This window comes from Chelonia mydas, chromosome 1 (genome assembly GCF_015237465.2).
Source record: "Chelonia mydas isolate rCheMyd1 chromosome 1, rCheMyd1.pri.v2, whole genome shotgun sequence".
Classification (NCBI taxonomy): Eukaryota; Metazoa; Chordata; order Testudines; family Cheloniidae; genus Chelonia; species Chelonia mydas.
Window position 1 is genome coordinate 241,452,738 of NC_057849.1, and position 22,622 is coordinate 241,475,359.

The 22,622-nt window shown below is 43.5% G+C and overlaps 1 protein-coding gene across 2 annotated transcripts; it reads right to left on the reverse strand.

Annotated features, from left to right (window-relative positions):
* Positions 1–953: 953 nt before the first annotated feature.
* SINHCAF (SIN3-HDAC complex associated factor) lies at positions 954–22,135 on the reverse strand. Of its 2 annotated transcripts, XM_027829704.3 has the most exons (7): positions 21,904–22,114; positions 19,765–19,840; positions 9,118–9,265; positions 7,009–7,108; positions 5,979–6,105; positions 4,728–4,878; positions 954–3,593 (listed from the first exon to the last, which is right to left on the reverse strand). In XM_027829704.3, exons 3-7 carry the CDS (start codon positions 9,243–9,245, stop codon positions 3,431–3,433), a joined length of 669 nt encoding a protein of 222 aa, XP_027685505.1. In that variant the 5' UTR covers positions 9,246–9,265; positions 19,765–19,840; positions 21,904–22,114; the 3' UTR covers positions 954–3,430. The 2 variants fall into 2 exon arrangements, with proteins under 2 accessions (XP_027685505.1, XP_007067537.1); XM_007067475.4 differs by lacking the exon at positions 19,765–19,840 and having other exon boundaries at positions 21,904–22,135.
* Between the last annotated feature and the right edge of the window lie 487 nt (positions 22,136–22,622).

The window sequence follows — 22,622 nt, forward strand, 5'->3', positions numbered from 1 at the left end:
ATTAGATTCTTAGTAATACACAACATTCATTAGAGTGATGTTCTCAGGATCTTGGGATTATATAGAATTTAAGGTTACAATGATGCAGCAGGAGCACCTTATAAAACAAAATGAAAGGAATTAGCATGTGTTAATTCCTGAGGGGTGGGGGTGAGTGGAGAGCATCTGGGCCCTTTGTCTACCAATTTTAATTTGACAATATAGTAAGAATTAGTCAATTTATTCTTTTCAAAAATTCACATGTATATGCCTCAAGGGTCTTCATCTCCTTGGGATTACTTAGGGATACCAAGCAAGTCCAAAAGAACTTTCACTCAAATGTTTCACTTTCATCATTCTCTTTTTTATATGACACAAAATGGCCAGACCCTCCGTGTAAATCCCTTAAAGAAAATGGGGCCATGCTGATTCATACCAACCAAGAGTCTCCTCCCAATTCTCCTCCCACAGAACAGGAGATCACCACATTCTAGGTTTCAACAGTTTTGCCATCAAATAGGCCCAGGTCCTTAAGCATACTTAGATGCTTAACGCCCATTGAAACTTATGTGAGTTAGGTGCCTAAATACCCTTTGAGGACCTGGGCCTTAGCTTCAAAACCTTAATGCTGTTTCAGCTGGCCTCTGAGTCCTGGTGAGCAATACAGATTGCAAGCATATTAGGAACTCAAAAGCATCATCAACTCCACCAGTTTCCAGCACAGGGATTCCTACTAAGTACAAACCCAACCCTGAAGGAAAGTTCTGCCAGTCAAGCACTGAGCCAACCCTATCTGTCTAGACACTGCATCCTTTCCCTGACCCACTTTTTTCTTCCAAAGTTCAGTAAGAGTTTCCTTGTTTCAGAACAGAGAATTATCTTTCAGTCTCTTCTCTAGTAAGCTTGCTTAAAATGAACCATGCACTGGCTGTGCTGTGTCAGGAAATCTCATTACAGGGCAGAGTTCAAACAAATCCAGAAGAAAAATGCTTTATTTTTCTAAATAAGTCTAAATTTATTCATTACCCTAGTAAAAAAAAAGTTTGGATTACAAGTGTATGGACAGTATAAAAAAGTACAAAACAGGTTCCATAGATTTCTAATACATTAATACAAAGTGCATGACTACAGACAGTTCATCTTGCATTACTACAGGGAAAGGAAGAGATGGGAGGAGGGGAAGCAGTCTATGGTTGAAGTCTAGCAATAAATAAATAAATACAGAAGTAGAGATGATCCACATTATAGCACATCCTACCACCAGTACTGCAGCGATAAGTATAGAAAATCATTGAGACTAACTCAATTGTAAGTTGGTATGTAGATACAGCTGGCTGAGACTCTTGCATGAGTCTCTGGAGACAGACTGAGCAAAGCAGCCATTTTAACTGTCCATTTGATTGCAGGTGAAGGTACACTACGTAGTTTTATCCTCCCTTTAGATTTTAGTCAATGGATTTATGGGGAACAAAAAAGACAAAAAGAGGGGAGACTAAAACAAATCTCCATTTTCCCTGACATCCCACTAAGAAATTTTATTTATATAATAGAAGGGAAAAAAACAAAAAAAAACAAAAAACCCAAAACCCAACACTAACTTTCTGCTTTGAGGGTGGGGGAGGATTGGGGAATAACTTTCTGTAGCTCTATTTTCATCCCCTGAATGTTTGCCTTTCAGCAAGTGAGCTTGCATTGAAATTTGCTTACAAACCAACCCTCAGCCTTCCCACCAAAATTTAATAGTAAAGACAAACAGAAGAAAACTCAAGTTTCTAGCAGCCCATTGCAGAACATCCCCAAAGATCAAAAAAGTCCACTTCCCACATTGTTTAAGTTACTTCTTCATAAAGGTAACATGAAACAACCAGGAGCTAAAACTGCAGCATACTCATTGAGAAAGCTTTTTTTACCCTAAAGACAAATTCGGAGCATAAAGCAATGCCATAATCATTTGCACATAAGTTTTACAGGAATGTGCATAGGATTTGTTTAGCCAATCACATGCACACAGAGCTGCCTCTATTTAGAATGGAGTAATTTTTAACAGCACTTACAGAATTTACAATAGGTCCAGTGTGCACGGAAACGTTGCTTTGGGGAGCGTGTGTGTGTAAAATACACAGGGCATGTCTATACTGCAATGACAGGGTGTGACTGCAGCTCATGGACGTACCCAGCTAGCTTTGCTCTACCTAACTCGGGTACCAACAGCAGTGTAGCTGTGGCAGCATGGGCTTCAGTGAGGGCTGTACAAGGCTGCCCAGCATCCTGGGCAGCCACTCAGTTGGACAGCCCTGTGGAGTCACTCTGCCACAGCTTCACTGCTCTGGTACCGGAGCTAGCTGGATTAAATCACACCCTGGGATTGCAGTATAAACATGCATAAAGTTCACAAGACCGGAAGGGTCCAAAACAGGAATCTGAACCCCACTGAATTTTATGCTTGGATTGTTTTGTTTCAATTCCTGGGACAGAAAGCTGGCCCCCCACACAATGGTTTTGGTTCTGTGTCATGTTCAAAACCAGGAAAGGGCCTAGAAATGGCAGAAAAATGTATGAGAGCATCCTGTGAGAATTCAACAATTCCAACCCCAAATCTACACCTAATCTGGACCCAAGGCGGCCTCCATGGTCCATCTCTCAGTCTAATCACATGCCAGTACTGCACAAGCCCCAGTGCTTGCTTTTGGGTTGTCATTTATTGGTTTACTGCATTCAGTTCTTAGCTAAGGAGGAACTGGGAGGGTCTATACAGATGTGTAGACAGTGTGCCTTCCCTCTCCACTCTTCTTGAATATTTAACATTTAGGTAGTCTTGCACGAGCATTGCTCACATTACTGGTGTCTGCCATTACCTGGCCTTGCCATACAGGAATGATGAAACTATTTGTCTTAGTTAAAATGTCAGTAGTACAGGTTTAGCTCTCCACACCTTTTAAAATACACACAAATGAAAATATTGTAAAGAGTTAAAAACGTCTATGTATAAGTCCATGTCACTGAATCACACATATCAAATGAAATATTCTCTCTGGTTGGGGAGGGTGTTTATCAACTTAAAAAATGCCTGACACAACCACTGCTTCTCTCAGTACAGAAATATTAACTACATACACTTTATTATACAACAAAACCCACCCTCAAAAGTTCGTTCATGGAAGGGATGGGTAGGGGAAAGAAACAAAAACAAAAAGCCCTTAAAGACAACCTCGCAGCAGCATTCAGCTTTGCTAAGTGTTCCATGGTATGTTAAATATTATGTAGTCTTCCTGAAAAGATAAAAACTGGCTTGAGAGTTTGTGGAATCGTAGCAGTAAAAACACCAAAACAGTTCTAAGGAGTAGTCTTTTGGCAGCATAGCAGGTGTCCATAGTGAACAAAGGGTCACTTTCTAGCATTTTCCAGACAATAAGAGGCTCTGTATACACCTTCCTACAGTTAGCCAAGGAAGTCACCATTCTTCCTGGTTGGAGATGGCTGGAGATTGGGGTCCCTGTTGTTCAGGCTTCTCAGTTGTTGACTTCTTATTGCTACAGCAAGGTTTGAAGAGATGAGTGTCTATGAGGACTTCCCCGAAACGCCCTTTGTAAATTATTCCACAGCAAACTTTTTGCCTGGGAGAGGGAAAGGTTGGGGTAGGAAGAGAAATGCAGACACAATTTTATATATAAACATACATATACACCCAGAAGTTTAGTTACAGAAACACAAAAAGTTATTTTAATATGACCAGGACACTACAGTTTACAACCTCCAGGGCCACTTGGATATCATGGTGATAAGCATTTTTATGGGGCCTAAGAGATTCAGACCCATTTCAGTTCTGGAAGAAGTTTCCTTCCATCATAAAACATCACCACCATCACCACCCACACAAAACAAAACCACAAGCACAAAGAAAAAAGGCCAATAAGAAAAATAAACAAAATCGCGTGTGCGAAATCCACTAGACTGTTTTAAAAATCATCTCAGCCTAAGTGTAGGTCTACCACTTTGCTACCTCAAGTAGCAACACAAACACACGCACAGCTGCTTCTTTGCCGAACTGTATTTGACAAAGTGTACCTGTAAGAGGCCAACTTAAAGAACATAAGAATGGCCATTCTGGGTCAGACCCAAGGTCCATCTACCCCAGTATCCTGTCTTACAACAGTGACCAATGCCAAGTGCCCCAGAAGAATGAACAGAACAGGTAATCAAGTGATCCATGCCCTGTCGCCCACCCCCAGCTTCTGGCAAACAGAGGCTAGGGACACCATCCTGGCTAATAGCCATTGATGGACCTATTCTCCATGAATTTAGCTAGGCAATGAAATCACAGCCATTTCAATTTGAAAAGTAGTTGAACAAAGGATTGCTGCATTTACAGTGTGTAGCAAAACCATAAAAATCTCTGCAACACTGGGAAAAATCTTACAGCTTCTCCAGCCCCCAAGTTTCTTCTGACCATAATCATGGTCAGTTATAAAATGTCTAACTGTCAACAAGACATTCTGAACTAACTGCATCTGACTTTAGGTACGCAGAGACCAAACGTCAAATAAAAGGCAAAACCATTATTTCTCTCCAAGTCCAAATCCAAATCCATACTTTCTGTACTGTTAAATTACTTATGCCACATCCTTAAAATGCCATGTTTGTCACCAGCTGTTTGCGAATGCTGTTTAATTGCTGAGGAAACAGAACAGAAAGCCTTGTAATTAAGATGAATTGCTGGATGCACAGATGTGTGTTTTGTTGCTTTTTACCTTTTCCAGTATGTGAGATCTAAAAAGGAGAAGACTGGTGTTCTGCTGGATCCAGGGCTCATCTCGGTGTCAGAGCCATCATCAGACTGGTTACTGTAACAGGGAGACTGAGCTGGGGAGGCACTTGAGGTGGTGCTGTGGGCATCAGAGTCTACAGGGAAAAAAGAAAAAAAAACAAACAAAAAAAAAAACAGAAGAATCCATTGGGTGCAACTAGCTTCTTTCCTCCCCCCAGACTGGGGAAAAGTCTGATACAAGCAGCACTATTATGGCCAGTGAGAATACTAAAAAAAAGCTGACAATTGCTTCTCTCAGTTGGCACTTTCAAAGTTTCAGAGATGATCATTTGTCAACATTATGGAAATGTTTCATGAAGGAGGAGGATGATCTTGGGGTAAGACATGGAGTGGCACTCAGAAAGCTCTGGATTCAGTTCCTAGATCCACCACACATTTCTGGTGCGACCCTGGGCAAGTCACTTCAATCTCCTGGGTGAAATCCAGGCCCCACTGCAAAACAAAAACCACAGAGTGGCAAAACTACTGACTTCTCATGGGGCCAGGATTTTGCCCTCTGTGACTCATTTTCCCCCCCCCATCTGTAAAATGGGGATAATACTTCCTTTCCATCACCCTGCATTTCTCTTATCCATTTGGACTCTGATCCTACAAAGACTTACGCTCATCAGTGAGACTACTCACAATGTGCAAAGTTAAGTGTGCAGGTAAGTTTTTGCATAATCTGGGCCTTGGACTGCAAGGGTTGTTTCTGACTGCGGGTGTGTACAGTGAATAGCACAATGGGGCTGACATCACGGTTGTTGCCTAGGAGTGGCTAAAATCCATCCTTTGAGACACTTAAAATTACACTACACAAAAGTGATAACTTTACAAGGTCTTTTCAGTATTGAGCATCTATGAAACTTCTGCCCAAGAAATTATTTTCTGGGACAGTTCCAAATCACTGAAATCAGGGGCTTAGAATAAAAGTGCTTTCTCCCTCAATCCAACTCATCTCTTGGCACCTGCAACTTCCCCACCCTGAGCCACCCAGCTCAGATGTACATCACATTTCCCCCCCCCAAAAACTCCTCCTAACTCCACCCTCACAAAATTCAAGGATGAAAGGGTTATAACACCATATATTTTCTCATTAAAAAAACTGGATGCATTGGACAGTATCCAATTAGGCCAATTAACAGTTAGCTACTTTGGCAATAAACTGCCTTCCTAAAACTCTATGTCCACTTACTGTGCCGTTTGAATTCCTTTTGCAGTTTGCTGATTTGATTGCTCTTTATTCTGCTTCCAGAGAGAGTTTTCATTTTCTTTGGTTTCAGTGTTGTTTTAAGACTGGGTCCAGCCCTTGCATCCACCACCTGAAAGACAGCATGGATACATTTAATTCCCTCTGCCCACAATTCTCTATCAGAGTTAGGGCCTGACCTACAGATAAAAGCTGCTCTGGTCTAATTAAAGTTGTTATTTTAAACCAATTTAGTTCACTTGTACGACTTTGTGTGTTGACACTCATTTCAAGTTGGCTTATATCAGGCCTAGTCTACCTGAGAAAGTAAAACGGGTTTAAAACAACAGCTTTAGTTAAACCATTGCAACTTTCTTGTGTATAAAAGGCTTCAGTTTAGCTCGCGCCTTTAAATTAAGGTCATTTAAACTAACAGAAGAGTGCCTCCACAGGTTTTAAAATCAGTTTACATTAATTTCTGTGTTTAGGCAAGCCCCAAGCAATGAATGGCAGGTTTAGCTCCCTTGTTACCGTCAAAATCTCTCCTGGAAAGATTGATGACCAAACCCTCCACACAAAAAAACCTGTCTCTTTTCAACCGCAGGGCCAGAGCGGATTAATATATCAAATCAGAGAGTGGGAATGACTGTGTCACACAGTCATTTTAAGTATTTCACTAAGCCAAGCTGATTTATATGTTACTTCAGCAAGTCACCTTGCTTGTTCAAACTTTCCAAAACAAAATCATCTTTAGGCTGAGGCCAAGTCTGGAATGTTTAGTCTCAAGGGAGGATTCTGGAGAAATTTATGAGCGTGAGAAAATGAGGGGGTAAGAAGAGAACTGTCTCCAACAATCACTTGTATCTTGCACAAGTAAGCCAGCTGAAGGCAGGGAATAGCCACACTTCAGAAAGTTCAGAGCAGCTTTTACAGGTGCTGAGGAGTGAAGAAAGAACACTTGATAGCATCTCTCTAGTGGAGTGGATAGAAGGGAAATATGAATTACAGAGAGGGGGGGAAAAAATAGCCAACTAACGTGATTCCAGTTTTTCTTTGATCCTGCTGGCAGTTTTTTCCATCTTTTCACCAAAAGGACACACGCATTGCAGATGTCTCCTGAGCGGACTTCATGGAGCCTGACAAGAGAAGACCCTGTTTATTATTTAGCCTCCTGTAATCAACCCAATTAGTATAAAGACAGAGACAACAGATTTTCAGACCAAGATTTTCCAAAGTGACTAGTGATTTTTGGTACCTCGCTTTTTTTGAATGTCCAACTTGAGACACCTTAAAAAGTGCTTACCCTATAGAAAAGTGCTCAACACTTGGGAGAATCTTGGCCCAACTGTATTAGAACGAACCGCATCCCTTTAGAAGCTCATTCTGAAGTAATCCTAACCGATCGGATGAACACTCCACTCGGCTCTTGAACGTTGCACATAATTTCAGATAAAAGCTCTGATCCTGTAAGAGTTCCACGCGCTGCACTCCTGCTGAACTCTATAGGTGCTCTGTGCACAGCCCAACAACTTGTAAACATTGGCATGAAGACTGCCCTTGTTTGCTTTCAATAAGCTTATTAAAAAAAAAATAATGTTTCCCCTACAGTTGAATCATTCCAAAAAGATTTAAAGAAGGAGATAGATTATGGAATTTTTTTTTTTTTCAGAGAGTTAATAAAGGACTTTGAAATACTATAGAAGTGAATGACGTGTCTGGGTTAGATAAGCCATTCTTTGATGGCCCAGTGCAAGACTGCAAGTTCTACCTTGCCAAACATACTGAGTAAAGCATAAAAATAAAAGCATATAGCATACTGCAAGCTTCAAAACTCCAGTTTAAATAAAAATGCAGTGGACTGTGGCACAGCCTCCCTTTAGCCAAGGCCAGCAGCAAGCAAGCATGCACATATGCAGCAGCTTTACATTAAAAAAAAAACAACACGACAGCAGTCAGTAGAAGTCACTGTAAAGACTCATGGGAAAAATCATTTCTAGACAAACAGAAATACAAGAAAAGCAAAGAGAGGCCTGATCCTACAGAGAATCACTCAAGTGAATAATTTTTAACATGTGAGTAGTGCCAGTGTTGCCAATGAGACTAATCGTGTGCAAAATTAATCACAGACATAAGTCTTCCCAGGATTGTGGCCTAAAAATCCCATGATAGCTAAGCAAACTGGGTGGAGAAGGGGAAGTTGGAGAAATATGACAAAGTGGACATTTCTCCAGAATAAATACTTATGAAAAGTTAGTGCAATAAGAGAGAGATTCTAATTGCTATGGCTAATTACAAAGTAAATCACTAAAAAAAAAGTGTTAAATATAATAAAAGAAATAATTAGGAGCTGTCAAGCAGGAACTTACTTCTTTGACAATTTGGTGAGGCAAAAGTAAGATTGAAAGAGTTTCAAGGTTCTTGTAAGGTAGTTCCAAAATGCTAAAGAGAGTTGTTAAACCTACTGTTCAATTAATTATTTTTAAGTAATACAATGTCCCTCACCAGGGCTTTGAAACTTCCTAATTTCTAATGGCTTTTTAATAGGAAAGCAAATTCTTCAGGCTTACTTTACACAGCACTGGGCTGGAAAACTACCATTAAGATAGTAGACCCCTCCCCCGCACTGAGAGAGGCAACATTCCCACAGATTGATAGGATTATCCAGAACAATGACAGCTACTCACAAAACCTGTTTGGACTTTTAAAGATATTTACTAGGGAAGAAATAAAAGTATTTATTTAGCTATCTAAGGTTTTACAACTCAGAAAAACTCCATGGGCCTGACGTCCGCATTCTTTTACACCTTGTGTAGCAATTTACACCTGTGAAAAGCGAGTGCAAAGTGTTTCCACTCTGATTTGATAGCACTTTGAAATAGAGAACCAGATGGCATAGGCCAGGTCCTCAGCTGAGGTCGACTGAAGTCGATGGTGCTGTGCTGATTTACACCACCTGAGGATCTGGCCCAATTTTGCCTGCCCCTCATGGTAGAAGTATGAGGAAGCTGAAGACTACACTAGGCCTGATTCTGGTCAGAGCCTTCAGTACCTCACTTTGAGTGAGGCTGATAACTTTTCATGCTTAGAGACTGAAATCCTGACCAACTAAAATGTAAAGCCAATTTTGAATAGCAGGGGATCTTACCCAAAGCAATTCTGGAAGTCTTTTTCATATCGTTTACTATCAGTGAAACGAGAGCTGGAAGACTTTGCTCTGCAGATACAGCAACCCTCTATACTCCGGTACATCTTTGGTTTATGGAAACCAAACATCTTTTCTTCTCTGCTGGAGCCTGCAGAACAAGCAGAAACGGTCAGTGTTATCACTTCACGATACAGCTCAAGGATAATTTAAAGGGAGAAGCAGCTTCGTGTGCAACTTTGAAAACGGATGCTACATCACAGTCCAGAACAGGCAACGTCCAGGGGGAATTGCTCAGGTACGCAGTGTCACTATTTTGCAGTGCCTCTTAGGAGGACTGGTGTTCAGAATATGCTTACCTTTGTCAAGCACAAATAGTTGATGTCTCTTGCACCCCAAAGCAGAGGGTATTCAGCAAACCCAGACATGTAACAAGGTCACATAAAAAAATTCTTCAACTCTTAAGAGCCACTCTAGAAAGGACATGGTGGGGGCTCCCTGTTTACTGATGCTCAGTGACTCCACAGCAAATGCATTCAGTTTACAAGTTTTTCCTAACTGCCCAGCTCTTCAAACTAAGCTGTGGCTCTCTAGCTTGCATACCACAACCAGTAAAACTGCAGTACATTATGGATGCAGGTAATGTGCAATCGGAGGTATTTGTTGGCTTCCGGTTCGGAAACAACTTTTTATGTCTAAGCTCAATTTTTGGAGTCCCTCAAAAACAATAAAAGGGGAGCCCCAAGACACTGTTGCCCTCCCCCCCTCCAGTTACTTTTCAGAGTGGAACTGTACGTAGGCCCTGATCTAGCAAAGCACTTAACATGCATGATGACTTTAAACTTTGACAGGTTTCAGAGTAACAGCCGTGTTAGTCTGTATTCGCAAAAAGAAAAGGAGTACTTGTGGCACCTTAGAGACTAACCAATTTGAGCATAAGCTTTCGTGAGCTACAGCTCACTTCATCGGATGCATCCGATGAAGTGAGCTGTAGCTCACGAAAGCTCATGCTCAAATTGGTTAGTCTCTAAGGTGCCACAAGTACTCCTTTTCTTTAAACTTTGAGTAGCTCCATTCCAGTGCTCAAAGTTACACACATGCTTAAGCTATTAGCTGGCTCAGGGCCTTAAAGCAAAACAAACCATTTTTACAGGCCATCCAAAAATTGTAATTAGTCTGTCATAAACACAGAGGTACCATTCCAAAAAGGAGTTCTCTTTTAAACAGTGTTGTAACTGTGGCTTATACAACCCTGTTTAGAGAGCATGGTTTGCCCTCTGCTGCTTATCGTCAAGGACAACAAGCAGCCAAAATACACGGAAAAGGAATAGCTGCTTAGTAGCAGGAAAGTTCAACAGGCAGGATCTCTCAGCTGCAACAGAGTCAATTTATAGAACCAGAAAAAAAAAAAAAAAAAAAAAAGGTGACAAACAAGATAATGTCTGAGAATTTTTTTTTTATCATCATCATCATCATACCAAGACACCAGGTGATTACACTGCCAGAAACTCCATCATAAACCAGAAGATTATTTGGAGGAAAAATCAGGCAAATTAGTAGGTGCTGCAAAAGAGCTGCAAACTGACAGCCTAGGCCTGGTGTTATTCATCTGTGTGTAGAGGGCTTTCACCCCACTGTAAGTAGTGCCAGCCCCACATAGGCTCTTATGGCTCTCTTTAAAGGATCTGGAGGAAGACATCGCAGTAGGGTTTAAGCTAACCAACAGCACTTCTAGACCCCAATGGAGAAGTCCAGGATTTGGAGTCTTGTATAAAACAAAACACTCTCACACAAACCGCCTAAACAGTAAGTGTTTTTTTAGCAGCTTAAAACTAAACAAAATGGTTTAACCTGGTTTAATGAACTACACCAAAATATAATTATTTCTGCTGCAGTAGCACCCAACGCCACCAATCAGACTCAGGTTTCCTCTGCGCTAGATGCTGTACAAACACATAGGAATACAGAATCTAGGCTCCAAAGAGCTGGGTTTGACAAAACCACTTGCCCATTCATCAGTGGCAAGGGGAAACTCCCTGCCAGGTCTCAGGGACTTCACCATTCGATCCTATAGAATCCAAGCATTCATTTTCAACAAAGATGAAGTTTCAAGCCCCTACACTCCAGGACGTAAGTCCTCAAATGCGACTTACAAAGCTTTGCCTTCTTGACTCTGCAGGAAGACAGCCCGAAATTGCCTAAGGCCCAAATCCTGCTTCCTGCTCACAGCCCAAGCAGGCACGTTGAGGAATTCCTCCAGGGTTACAACAAAAGCAGTCTCCACTGCTCTCTCCACCCAACCAAGCCCATTGCATAGCCATCACTCTAGCCTCAGGGCTGCACTTGGCTTTGAGCCATTCACTCACTTCTGTGAAGGAAGAATAGAAGCCGCTGATCCACCAGCCTCTCTCAAATTCTGGTGTGCTAACCTGACACAGGAGCTCCCATGAGCTGGGCTCTGCCATTCACAGATGTGCACATCTCCAGCAAAGGCTCCCAAAATCCTGCCCCACCACATCTGAGCCACCCAGGTTCACTGCAAGAGGGCCCTCTGCCATCCAGGAGTACTTTGCAGGATGAAGACCTGACGAAAACTGGGCGAGTGTTCTGGCCAGTGACCGGAATGGCTTGTCAAGGGTTGGTTAAACTCAAAAACTACTACTTAGCTCTTGCACAAATAAGTCTCCAGTGGCATTTAGCCAGTTGAAGTACTGGGTAATTTCTGGCAAAAGAGAGGAAAATTTGGTTCCATGAAATGTGAGTTGTGAAGATAAGAAGGGCAGCAAGACAGAACACAAATAAAGATTTAGTCTGTCTTCCCATTATGAGAATGTATAGACAATGGGCATTATACATGGCCAAGTATGGTCCAGTTAGTCTCCCTTGATTAACAAGATGCATTTTTTTTTTTTTTAAATGGGCATGGGGTGGGAGTGGGGGGAACACACACACACACACGACTCCAGGCACTAAGGAGTTATATAAGCAGACATGCAGAATATATATTTTGTTACCATTCAATGTGCCCCTTCAAAAAGGGACAGTCTCTTGACAGTACGGTATTTAACAAGCCTTTTGAGATGGTCAGCGATTATATTCATTTGGAAGTTTGTAACAGTTATTTTAGGTTTCATTTATGGCAACTCAATGTTTAGCCTCCAGCATGGTGCTTTACTTTACAAAGTCTGGCACTAGCTGCTGGTACTTCTGTCCCACTGGTGAACCTAATAACCTATGTAGCAAACACCTTTATCTTTACAGGAGAGGCATGGAACCGATCTTGGAAATCTGTCTCGATTGTTCACTTGGGGAACATTTGTAAGCTTGAGTCTCTAGGAAATGGGGAATGTCTCCGCTAATACCAAGTATTTATACTGTAGTGGGACAAGAATCACCATTTTACAATTAACACTTGAACAAGGATTGGCGTCAGATATTTATAGTAAATATTCTGTTGTGGGATTGTTGCTTCCATTCTCACAGGCACAGCCTTTCAGCACCAAATTTCAATAGAAGGAAAACTAGTGCCATCTGTTTCCCAGCTGATGAATGGACAGCAACAGTATCACCATACGTCATTCTTGGATTGAGAAAAAGTTACTAGAGAAACCACAAATAAAACAGATTTCTCTTTGACAACTGTGTCCAAATGCAGTGTTATAAATGGAAGACGTCAGGGCAGAGTCACATTTAATCCACACAGTTGCCATCTGAACACTATACACTAAACATACTGTCAGCTGATGAATTTAAAGCTAATATAGATCCCATTGGAGTCTAAGGGCGCTGACCAGCATTGCTATACTTAAAGCAGTGTCTTCATTTCCATTCTAAGCCATAAATTATGTGCCCAGTCATTGCTGACACCTAGTTTCTATGGGAGTGAGGCATGCTTAAAGACTGCATAACTAGGACCTTAAAAGAGATTTATCTTGTAAAGTTTTGTATCTTATGATCCCAAATGAGAAACCCTTGGGTTAGATCTTCAGCTAGTGCAAATCGGCATGGCATCTACACTGGCTGAGGATCTGGCCTTGAACATGCCAACTGAAATGTATCCATTCTGAATGACTGTAAACGGGTATAACTCCCCTGAAGTTAAAGGAGCTACATCAGTTTTCACCAGCTGAGGATTTGGCCTGCTCTATTAAATGCACTTATACATCATCAGATTGCGTCTTTTAACCTACCAGCCATGTGGGAGTCGGAAGGGGATGCTATGCAGCAAGGAATTCTGGCAGAGGCAAGGCAGGATTCCTCCTGGATCTCTGGGGGAAAAAACACACTTGTACTCCAGGAGCAGCAGTTGAAGTAGACCAAAGCAGGTGTGGGAGGGCTCACTGTACTAGCCACACAGGAGGGGGACCTGCGGGAGTTTCCCCCTTTGCTTTTAGCAAAGAAGATGAAGCTGCACTCCCCTACTTCATCTACTTGAATTCTTGCTCAGCAGCAACTCAGCCACAATCTGAAAAGATGCAGGGTGCCCTCTCCTCTACAATTCTGCCAGCTGGGGGGGGGGGGGGGGGGGGGGGGGGGAGGGAGGGGGGCGGCGGCACAGGGCCAACACCCCACCCCTTTGCAGAAGGCTAGCATCATCAGAAACACTTTCAGGAAGCAGAGCCCCTTCTGCCTAACAGATCTGGGGTCAGCTCATGAGATGGGGAAGGTGGGAAGCAAAGACTTCTTGCACATCTATGCATGGCTGGGCACAAAGCTAGCCTACACCACACACAAAGTTATTGCCTCTTATGGATGGGTCAGGACAAGAATTGGGGATCAGAGTTCCCTCTGCAAAAGTTGATGCTGACATGAACATCTGCAAGAGAAGCAGGAACATGGAGAAACGCTTGCTGTGTCAGATGTGCATGAAATCCTCAACTTGGAAATAAACCCTGAATCCTGAACTCTAATCTTCCCAAGGGAAGGAGAAGCTAACTTTCAGGGATTTATTGTTGTTTGGCTGGTTGCTTTCTAAGGGAAAGGGTAGCTATTTCCTTTTGCCTTTCCAGATTTCTTTCGCATTCTTCCTGACCACTGAGGCTGAAGGGAAAGACACCTCCAAAATAGAAATGAATGAACTCAAAAACGTATATAATTCCATTTTTATACCCAAACAAAAAGAAAAACCTGAAATTTGTGACACTTGCAGAGAAACATTCCTTGGCTGTTTCACAAAAAAAGCAGCTTATCTGAAAGGCAGAGGGATGGCATTCCGAACACTCGGCACCTGCTCCATTCCTGCCTCCCTGCTCCAGCCCTACACTCGTTCACCCTTTGCGTAGCCCAAATTCTTCACTTGGAAGGACAGAGAGGAGGAAGAAGGAACCATGCTGTTAGCCAGATTTCTTCCTCTGACCCACAACAATGGTCTAGATTCTTGGCTGGTGTAAAGCAGCATAGTTGCCCTGAAGTCCGTGGAATCACACTGGTTCACACCAACTGAGGATCTGGCCCATACATATTGATGCAGACTGTTCCTGTCAGCAAAATCTCACAACGCTGATTTCTACCGCACATGGATAAAGCGGAGAAATATCCAGGAGTATTTTCTTAAAAGACACTGAAATAAAGGAAAGACCATAAGCTCTGGAATGCACACCTGCACATGTTAACAATGGCTTCTTCCAAAACAGCCTATGATGCCATGAGCTGAGGTGCCAGTCTACCTAGTAAATGCTTCAGGCCTCTCCCTTGGCTGGAATAAACTGGTATAGTCCCACTGAAATCAATGGCGTTATGTCAACTTCCACCAGCTGAGGATCTGCCTTTGAATCTTGATAAAGAAATCACGCACCCCAAAAAGGTGTGTCGTCCAAAAGGAGACTTTCACTACAGAGTTGTAAATTAAAACTGGGCCTTAACCAGTTGTATTTTAACGTGTCTGAAGTGGAAAGGCTCCAAGGAAATAAAAAAGAAAACTAGTGTCAACAAAAAATGCTATTTTAATCTTCACATAAGGAGAGATACCAGTGTAAAAGTGTTCCAGTACAAACTGAGGAGACTAGGATCTGACGTGTGTAACCTTGAAACTCCATATATATAAAAAATATAAATTCTTTTAATATCTGCCCACCTACCCCCCACACCTCTGAAAAAAACAAAAACCCCACTACATGTGTTGATGAAAAGACGAAGAAATATTTCGAGTGTACTCTGCAGTCAGTACTGTATTGGCACTTTATAATGAAACTTCACCCTGTGAACGCTGTACTTTATGATCAATGAGGCCCAGGGAAAGTTAGAACGGTTAAAACTTGATCACCTGGAAAGTTTTTACCTCCAAGAACATGTATGCTAACTCCTGTGCAGCCAGTCCTCTGCAACAATGCTGTGCTTGTGATGTTTCACTGAACTCAATGAAACTTTAACATATACCAAATGCAATGGCAAACCCACGGCCCTGTCATGAAATTAGAATGGTTGACATTTCTTTACTGTGGTTGAGTCACCTGTAGTGTACTGGCTGTGTCAAAACTATTATGGGTAATATTTTCAAAAGTCACCTAGATGTCTCCATCTCATTGATTTTCAGTGGGACAGAGGCACTTAAATTATTTAGGCCATTCTGAAAATGCAACTTAGTGCCTAAGTCACTTTGGTGCTTTTGTAAGAAGTTGCCACCTCAGGAGAGCTGGCAAGGGCTGTGCAAAGCACAAAAACAGGGATTTTCAGAGGGGAAAAAAATGGTGGTGGTGATGGGGGGGGGGTTCCCATCTGCAGCCTTCCAACTTGAGCCATGATTTTATCACCTCCTATAACCTAACCAGGGTCACCTCCAGTCAACCCTTGCATGGGAGATCTCCAAGAAAAACCAGGAGGCACAGCATGAGTGGAGTTAGTGATGCTCATCTGAGTCAGTAATGAACCAATGGCTCAGCAGCGTGTCTGGGGTGCAGTCTTTTACATGAGATTTGACAAATCACTGTCATGAGCACTTGTGATCGTTACATATCTCGTGGCTATTTCAGCAGGAGTAGTACACTTGAGAGGAGACTGCACCTCAGTGAAGATTTTTTTTAATTGTATTAAAAAAATTAAAGGGCTTTACTTATGAAACAAACGCTTTTTTAGTTGAGCAATCTAATTCCCCCCACCCCCCACCCCTTTGGACTTTGAGCTGATAGATCCAACACTATCATATTATCTGGTAATCGGAGAGCCCGTCTTGAGAGTTGTGAAATGGAGTTCCGCCCCTCCATTCCGGTTATCCCCTCAATTTTCAAACCACCTCTTCCAACCACATACTTATTGTTTCTTCTGGCACCTGCTTTCCAACAGTGAAAAGCCTCGCTAACAACCGTTGCTTCAGACTTAAAGGAAACTGGCAATATTAGTAACTATTAATCTCATCCAGCGTAACAATGTGTTAAGTCACAAAGTGCTGATAAAAATGAATGATTACATAGCACATGGGAACCCACCCCCTTGTCTGCCTGCTAACAGTTTGGTGACAGAGAGAGAACTGCTCAGCATCAGCATGTACCATAAAAGGCCTCAGACTGTCACGGTTTTAAAGGTGGTTTTGTTATCCGTTAGTTTAATTCACGTGAATTTTAGTTACATTTTCACACACAGTTGTCTAGTAAATAACAGGCTTTTATCTGTAAAACCCCACAAACGTTAGGCTCTCAAGTGACAGTCATCTGCCAACTAACACGCCCGAGGGGGGGATTTTCAGACGTGACAGAGGGACTTCAGAGCACAAGTCCCACAAACTGTCAGTGGGTGCTAGGGGTCTAATGTCTTTAGGTGCTTTTGAAAATTCCACCACTTGTCACCTAAGGCCTGATCCTGCACAACTAACTTCAACAGCAGTTTTGCCATCAGCTTTAATGAGAGGACAATAGGGCCTTATCTATGAGCCAAGGACTTAAACCAGTGCTCACAGAAGTCAGAGGGAGAAAAAAAAGACTCCCATTTACTCGGATGGGCTTTGGATCAGGCCCCAAATCCTGTCAACATTACTGAAGCCAGTCAGAAACCTCATGCAGCCTCTGTACTCTGGATCTCATGAAATCTGTTCCAACTATTTAAAAAACCCGTAAGACCTTGTACAGTAGGTCTAGCTATGCACAAGCCACAATACTGCTGCACACGCTCTACAAACAGCCTCTCACCTTTCGAAGGGAGTGCTATATGTACCAAGCACAGCCCAAGCAGTGGCAGTGCTGTTGTCTGGATAAACAGTGAGCTCCATGGGTGTCATCCTATAACCGTTCACCAGCACCCAATTAAAGGAAAAGAAAAAACATTTCTGACTGTATCATTTTTAGTATACTCTTTGGCCCCTGCTGTGGATGCTAAACACTTGAGCAATTTTGAAAGTCTGGCCTTGTAACACTTAATGGTTCTTTTCCCCCACTCCCCAGTTATTTACTGTAAATGCACCTAGAAACTATTTGAAAGACACATTCTATAAATGCAAAAAAAACATACAAGTCTCAGATCAGGCCACTCATATTGCATATGTAATAAACTCGCTTATGAAATGCTATAAAGCATATACAACCATCTTCCAACACTTCATACGTCAGCTGGTTTACGCTGTTTAAAATCCTCAAAGCAATTAGATCCTGTTATGGGCCAACTGCTTGCCAAACTATGTTAAATAAGTGAAACTATGGAGTTTTCTTCATTTGTATTCATAACAAATATCATGTAATTTGGACCCAGAGGACTGCCAATCTATAGAGGAAAATCTAGGTGTTGGGTGGAAATATGTGTAGGGGCAATGACAAAACACTCCCCCACAGAGAGTGAGACAGTCAGGGGAAGCTTTGGATACAGAAGGAATTCAGGATTTAATCACTGCTTACTACCAGTGTACTGTGCTGAACTAAATAATACAGCAAAGAAGTAAACAAGAAGAGCCATAAGAGAAATCCCTTCAGAAATACAGCTGGGGATAAACATACTAAGAAAAAAGAGAGACAGACACTTATGTCATTTGGCATAAATATGTTTGTCTGGAAATGCTACCGCCTGTCCAAATTATTAACACACTTTTTCATAATTTTTTTGTATTAACAAATCAGTTTAACTTGAAGTTCTGTTTCAGCTTTTAACCCACAACTAAATTGGCAATCCCCTGAAGAGATATTGGTAAGGGACATGATAATATGAAGTGGGGTATCACAAAAAAGGAGTTCTGTGGTTATTTTTCTGTCTAAAAAAACCCTTGCAGTAAAGAGACACTCCAAATCTGATCGTAGAACACACTGGTGGCAAAATGGAAAACTATGTAGTTATTGGACCAACACTGCCAGTTAACGCAAAGTACTGAATCACATAATTTGAAGATGACTTTGCCGTCAAAATTAGACCAAACAAAACCCGAACACCAAAATTTTTCCCCAGGACTGCAATCCTAGTCCCACTGAAGTCAATGGCAGACCTCCCACGGATATCAGTGAGGCCAGGATTTCACTGCAGATGTTTAACCTGCAGCCTGCCCAGTGCCAATACCAAAAGGAACACCCAAGCAAAGTTTTGTCTTTCAGCCGTGCCCCAACCAGGGAGGAACTAGAGTTAAGGTGAAGAGGGAGGGGGAAAAAAAATTATCAGTGGGACATTCAGCACCAGCGTACAGCGGCTCACTAAAAGCCCTGCCTGCTGGAACAAAGACCAGCCACCCCCAGTCACCTCAGCAAGGACGACCTACTTTTCAAAGAGGCCATGATGATCAGGTAGACAACAAGCATGAGGGTCACAGGCACACACTGGCATAGGACCAAGTCCTTTTCAGAGGTAAACGAGAGAATTTTAAAAAGGAGAAAATGAAGCGTGCTAAGGGAAGACAGACGTCTGTTCCTGAGAGCACATTGCAAAACACAGTCACTGTCACGAGGACTCAGCGAAAATGCCCAGGCTTGCCATTTAATAAGGGAAAGGCACCGTTCATAATTGTTCAGGGCTGGGGCAAAATTTAACACGGGAGCCATTAGAAACACAGAAGAGTCCCTAGCAGGCAAGCATGGAAACTGGAATCAGACCCCAGCAACGTTTGCAGGATATTTAAACAGGCAGCCCCAACCTTTTAACTCTTTATCTGCAAATTTGGGTCAGTCGATACAATTTAACTCGCTTTAAATTTTGCTTTAAAAAAAAAAGAAAAAAGAAAAAAAGTCTTCCCTCCCCCAGGACTGGCAGCCTTTGGAGGCAGGGAGCGGGGGACGGATTGCTCCGGCAAAGCGGTTTGGGGAAAGGGAACATTTCCACGAGCCATCTCCCTAGTGCTGGCTGTAATCTAGGTGGAGAGAAATCGGGTCACAGTCGCCGGCACTGCTTTTCCGAAGCCGACCACACACACGCATGGAAAAGTGACACGTAGCGTGCAGTCACGCACTTCCCTCTCTCACGCTACTTTGCCGCGGTCTCCCACGGCGCAGGCTGCGTGGTAAAGGTGCATTAGCGGCTGCGCCCCTGGCAGGGAAAAGGGGCGTGACGGCAGCGGGGAAAATTGCAGCCGCCGGCCAAGCCCCCCGAGTGAAAGTTACTCCACAGCGTTTTCTGCCCGAACAAAAGGGGCGAAAACGCCCCCCCCCCCCCCCCCCCCCGCGCGCCACCATCTCGCTCGGCAGCACTTCCTGAATGGTGCACCCTCCCTCCCAGGCACAGCGCGCGTGGTGTCCAGCAGGGCCCTTCACCCACCTCATCCTACGCTGAGCGGCCGCCGCTTGCTGCTCCTGCTGCGGGGAGGCTGGAGCTGGTTCCTCATGGCTTCACCCTGACGTAATTCAAACATGGCAACAGTTCGACTTCAAAGGGAAACCCACAGACCTCCCATAAACAGACGCACACACGGCAGAGGAACCGGGGCAAAGAGCCCTTTAAAGAGTCCGCACCAAGCCCCAGCAGTAAGCAGCGCTCGGTACCGGCGCAGCGGCAATTGCAGGCTTTGAATAATCTGCAGTTTTTACGCCGAAAAGTGAAAGGCGCTTCCTCTCCTGCATGCTTTTAGAGACACAAACACGCCGCCGCCTCCCTGCACACAGCGTGGTAACCTACAGGAGCGTGCGTGCACAGAAACTTTAACTCCCCCAAAAGTCTTCCAGACGCAAAAAGTCCAGCTCAAAACTTCCCCAAGACACGAATCTCTCGCATCAATTGCCCCCTAACTCGCCCGCCAGCCGTCCTCTCCCTGTGGTTTAGTAACAGTCCGTGTTTCGGCGAGCAGACTGGATTGCAGGCACACAGTTGTAGAGCTAGCACTGCCTGCAGCGCATGCAAGCCCTTTGTTTTCCCTTCAGCCTGGTTTTGCCTACGTGCAGCATCAAGGATATGTCGACTGTTTTGCGGAATGCATTAAGATATTTAAAGATCACGCTAACGAGTAAGAATCCTGATCGACCAGAAAAAACAAGCTCCCACGAAACGGAGACTTTAACTACAAGTTAAACTTCGTTGCGTTCGACATGGAAACAGTTTAACTACAAAGAGGAGACAAGAAAAGCAGTTACTTTCACTCGCACTCTGCTTTGAAAGTGGCAAGACGCCATCACCATAAAGTCACACTGTCCTGACTCTAACAGGACTCCACTCTGATTGATAACAAGGTATTTACAATAGAAAAGGTTAAAACCTAAAGCCAGCCTGCAACCTGCGCACCTAGTAGCACATGTCATGTCAGATTACACACACACAATTTCGGTCCATTTCAGGTCACTTGAGTGCTAAATCCGACATCCCTTCTGAAAACAAGCCTAATCAAGAGAACAATTCCCCCATTCCTCTCCCTCCCCCCCCCCCCAAAAAAAAGAGAGAGAAAAAACGTACACTGACACTGTGATGATTGCCCCCTGCCACTCACGACGCAACAACTTCTGTGCGCTCAAAAACAAAGCTACAGGTGTATAATTAGTAACATAAATGTACAAAGTCCCGGAGAACGTTCGAAAATAGAACGTTTCTCTCGTAACCATTCCAAAGCCCAAACGGACTCTGGAATCCCGAGCGATTTAGGCGTCCGGGTTCCTTCTTTTGCTCATTATCACATCCGTATCTCTCGCCCAAGCTGAGCAAATAATACCAAACCGCGTGCATACGGTAAAGGGCCGCAACGGACCTGGGAAGCAGCACCAACACCAGGCCAAGCTAATCTCAGCTCCAGTCCCCCCAATAAACCAAACAAGGCCACGTTCTTCTTTCAAAATCACTTAACTTGAACCTACAAACTGGAAGGAACATTACATCTTCCAGCTTCCACCTCATTACAAAGAGCACTAAGAAAGGGTTCTTGAGCCACTCAAAACATTCACGAAGCGACGGTTTGATACACTCCCCCTTACTACGGCTCCTGGAAGAATGTCCCTTAAACTGATATTTCCCGGTAACACCCTGAACTGGGTACACAGTTTCTCTAACCAACAGCACTGCCTGGGATCACTTTTCCAGTGATATCTTCAGGAATAAACTCGCCGTCCCTCTTTGGAAGAGAACATTTTGATTTCACTTTAAGGGAAGTCCCCGTGCGAAGCTGGATCTGGAACAATGCAATCGGCATGTTCACTACACTGTTAGTTTTTAAAATTATACTTCTCAAGTTATTCTTTTTTTTTTTAAAAAGAAAAAAATCGATGCCGCACACAGGGCAGTGGGTGTCAAAACTGTTTTGGACAGGAAAGTGTTTTCCCTGCAGCAAAAGACAGCCTCCAAAATAACTTGTTTTATTGAACAGAACGGCTGATTGGCAAAAGCAAAAAAAAAAACCAAAAACCCTGAAACCAAAGAGGTTTCTCACTTTTTGGTTCAGAGAAAAAAAAAATCAGAGACAAAAATTAAATCACTTACCTCTGAACTGCAGCCCCCAACAAATCAATAGCGTGGTGTGTTGTGCGCGATGAGCTCCCCCCTCTGCGGACTCCGCAACCTCGTTGTGCAGCTCCCCGGGTCTGCTTGCAACTGCTCCTAGAGTCAATTCTCATTTGCATAGCTCGCTTTCCTCCCCCTCTCTCTGCGCAAGCGTCGTTCCCACGGCTCAATTCTACTCAATCGAGTTCTTTTGCATGCGCGCCCCATTGTCCTTTTAAGGGAGAAAGGCCCGCGCGGGAAGCCTGGGAGGCGGGGGTGGTGCGGCCCATTGTGACGGTGGCGATGACTTCACGCAAACAACCCACTCCCCGCCCCCTCGCAATGGAGTAGGAGGAGATTGTAGCAAATGGAATCACAACAATGAGTGGTGCTGCTGCGGCAGCGCTGTGCCCGGTGGTGGGGGGGACGGGGCCAGGTGCTGCAAATCTTTCCTTTGCAAGTTACTTAGGAGACTTTCTGCCAAATGTCACGCTCGCTCACGACTCACTTCAGCGGGGGGGTTCTGTGTTTGTGGCGTTTGTGTGTGTGGTAAAGGACTCTCACGGCTGCCTGTGCGGGAGGATTTTGCTTATCTTTCAAGTGAAATACTTGGGATTGCTGAGGCTCTGTGGATACCTGCCTACAACGGGAAATGGAAAAGCCTGAGGTTTTTCCCTTGAGGAACCAGCCACCATTGCTACTCCGTGGCTGGCTACTCT

Excerpts from the sequence above, each read along its gene's own strand:
- SINHCAF (XM_007067475.4), bottom strand. The coding sequence starts at position 9,245 with ATGTTTGGTTTCCATAAACCAAAGATGTACCGGAGTATAGAGGGTTGC. Across the intron at positions 6,106-7,008 it reads CAAAGAAAAACTGGAATCAC|GTGGTGGATGCAAGGGCTGG; the intron begins GTTAGTTGGCTA and ends GCTGTCTTTCAG. Across the intron at positions 4,879-5,978 it reads AAAGGAATTCAAACGGCACA|ACTCTGATGCCCACAGCACC; the intron begins GTAAGTGGACAT and ends TTTTCCCTGTAG.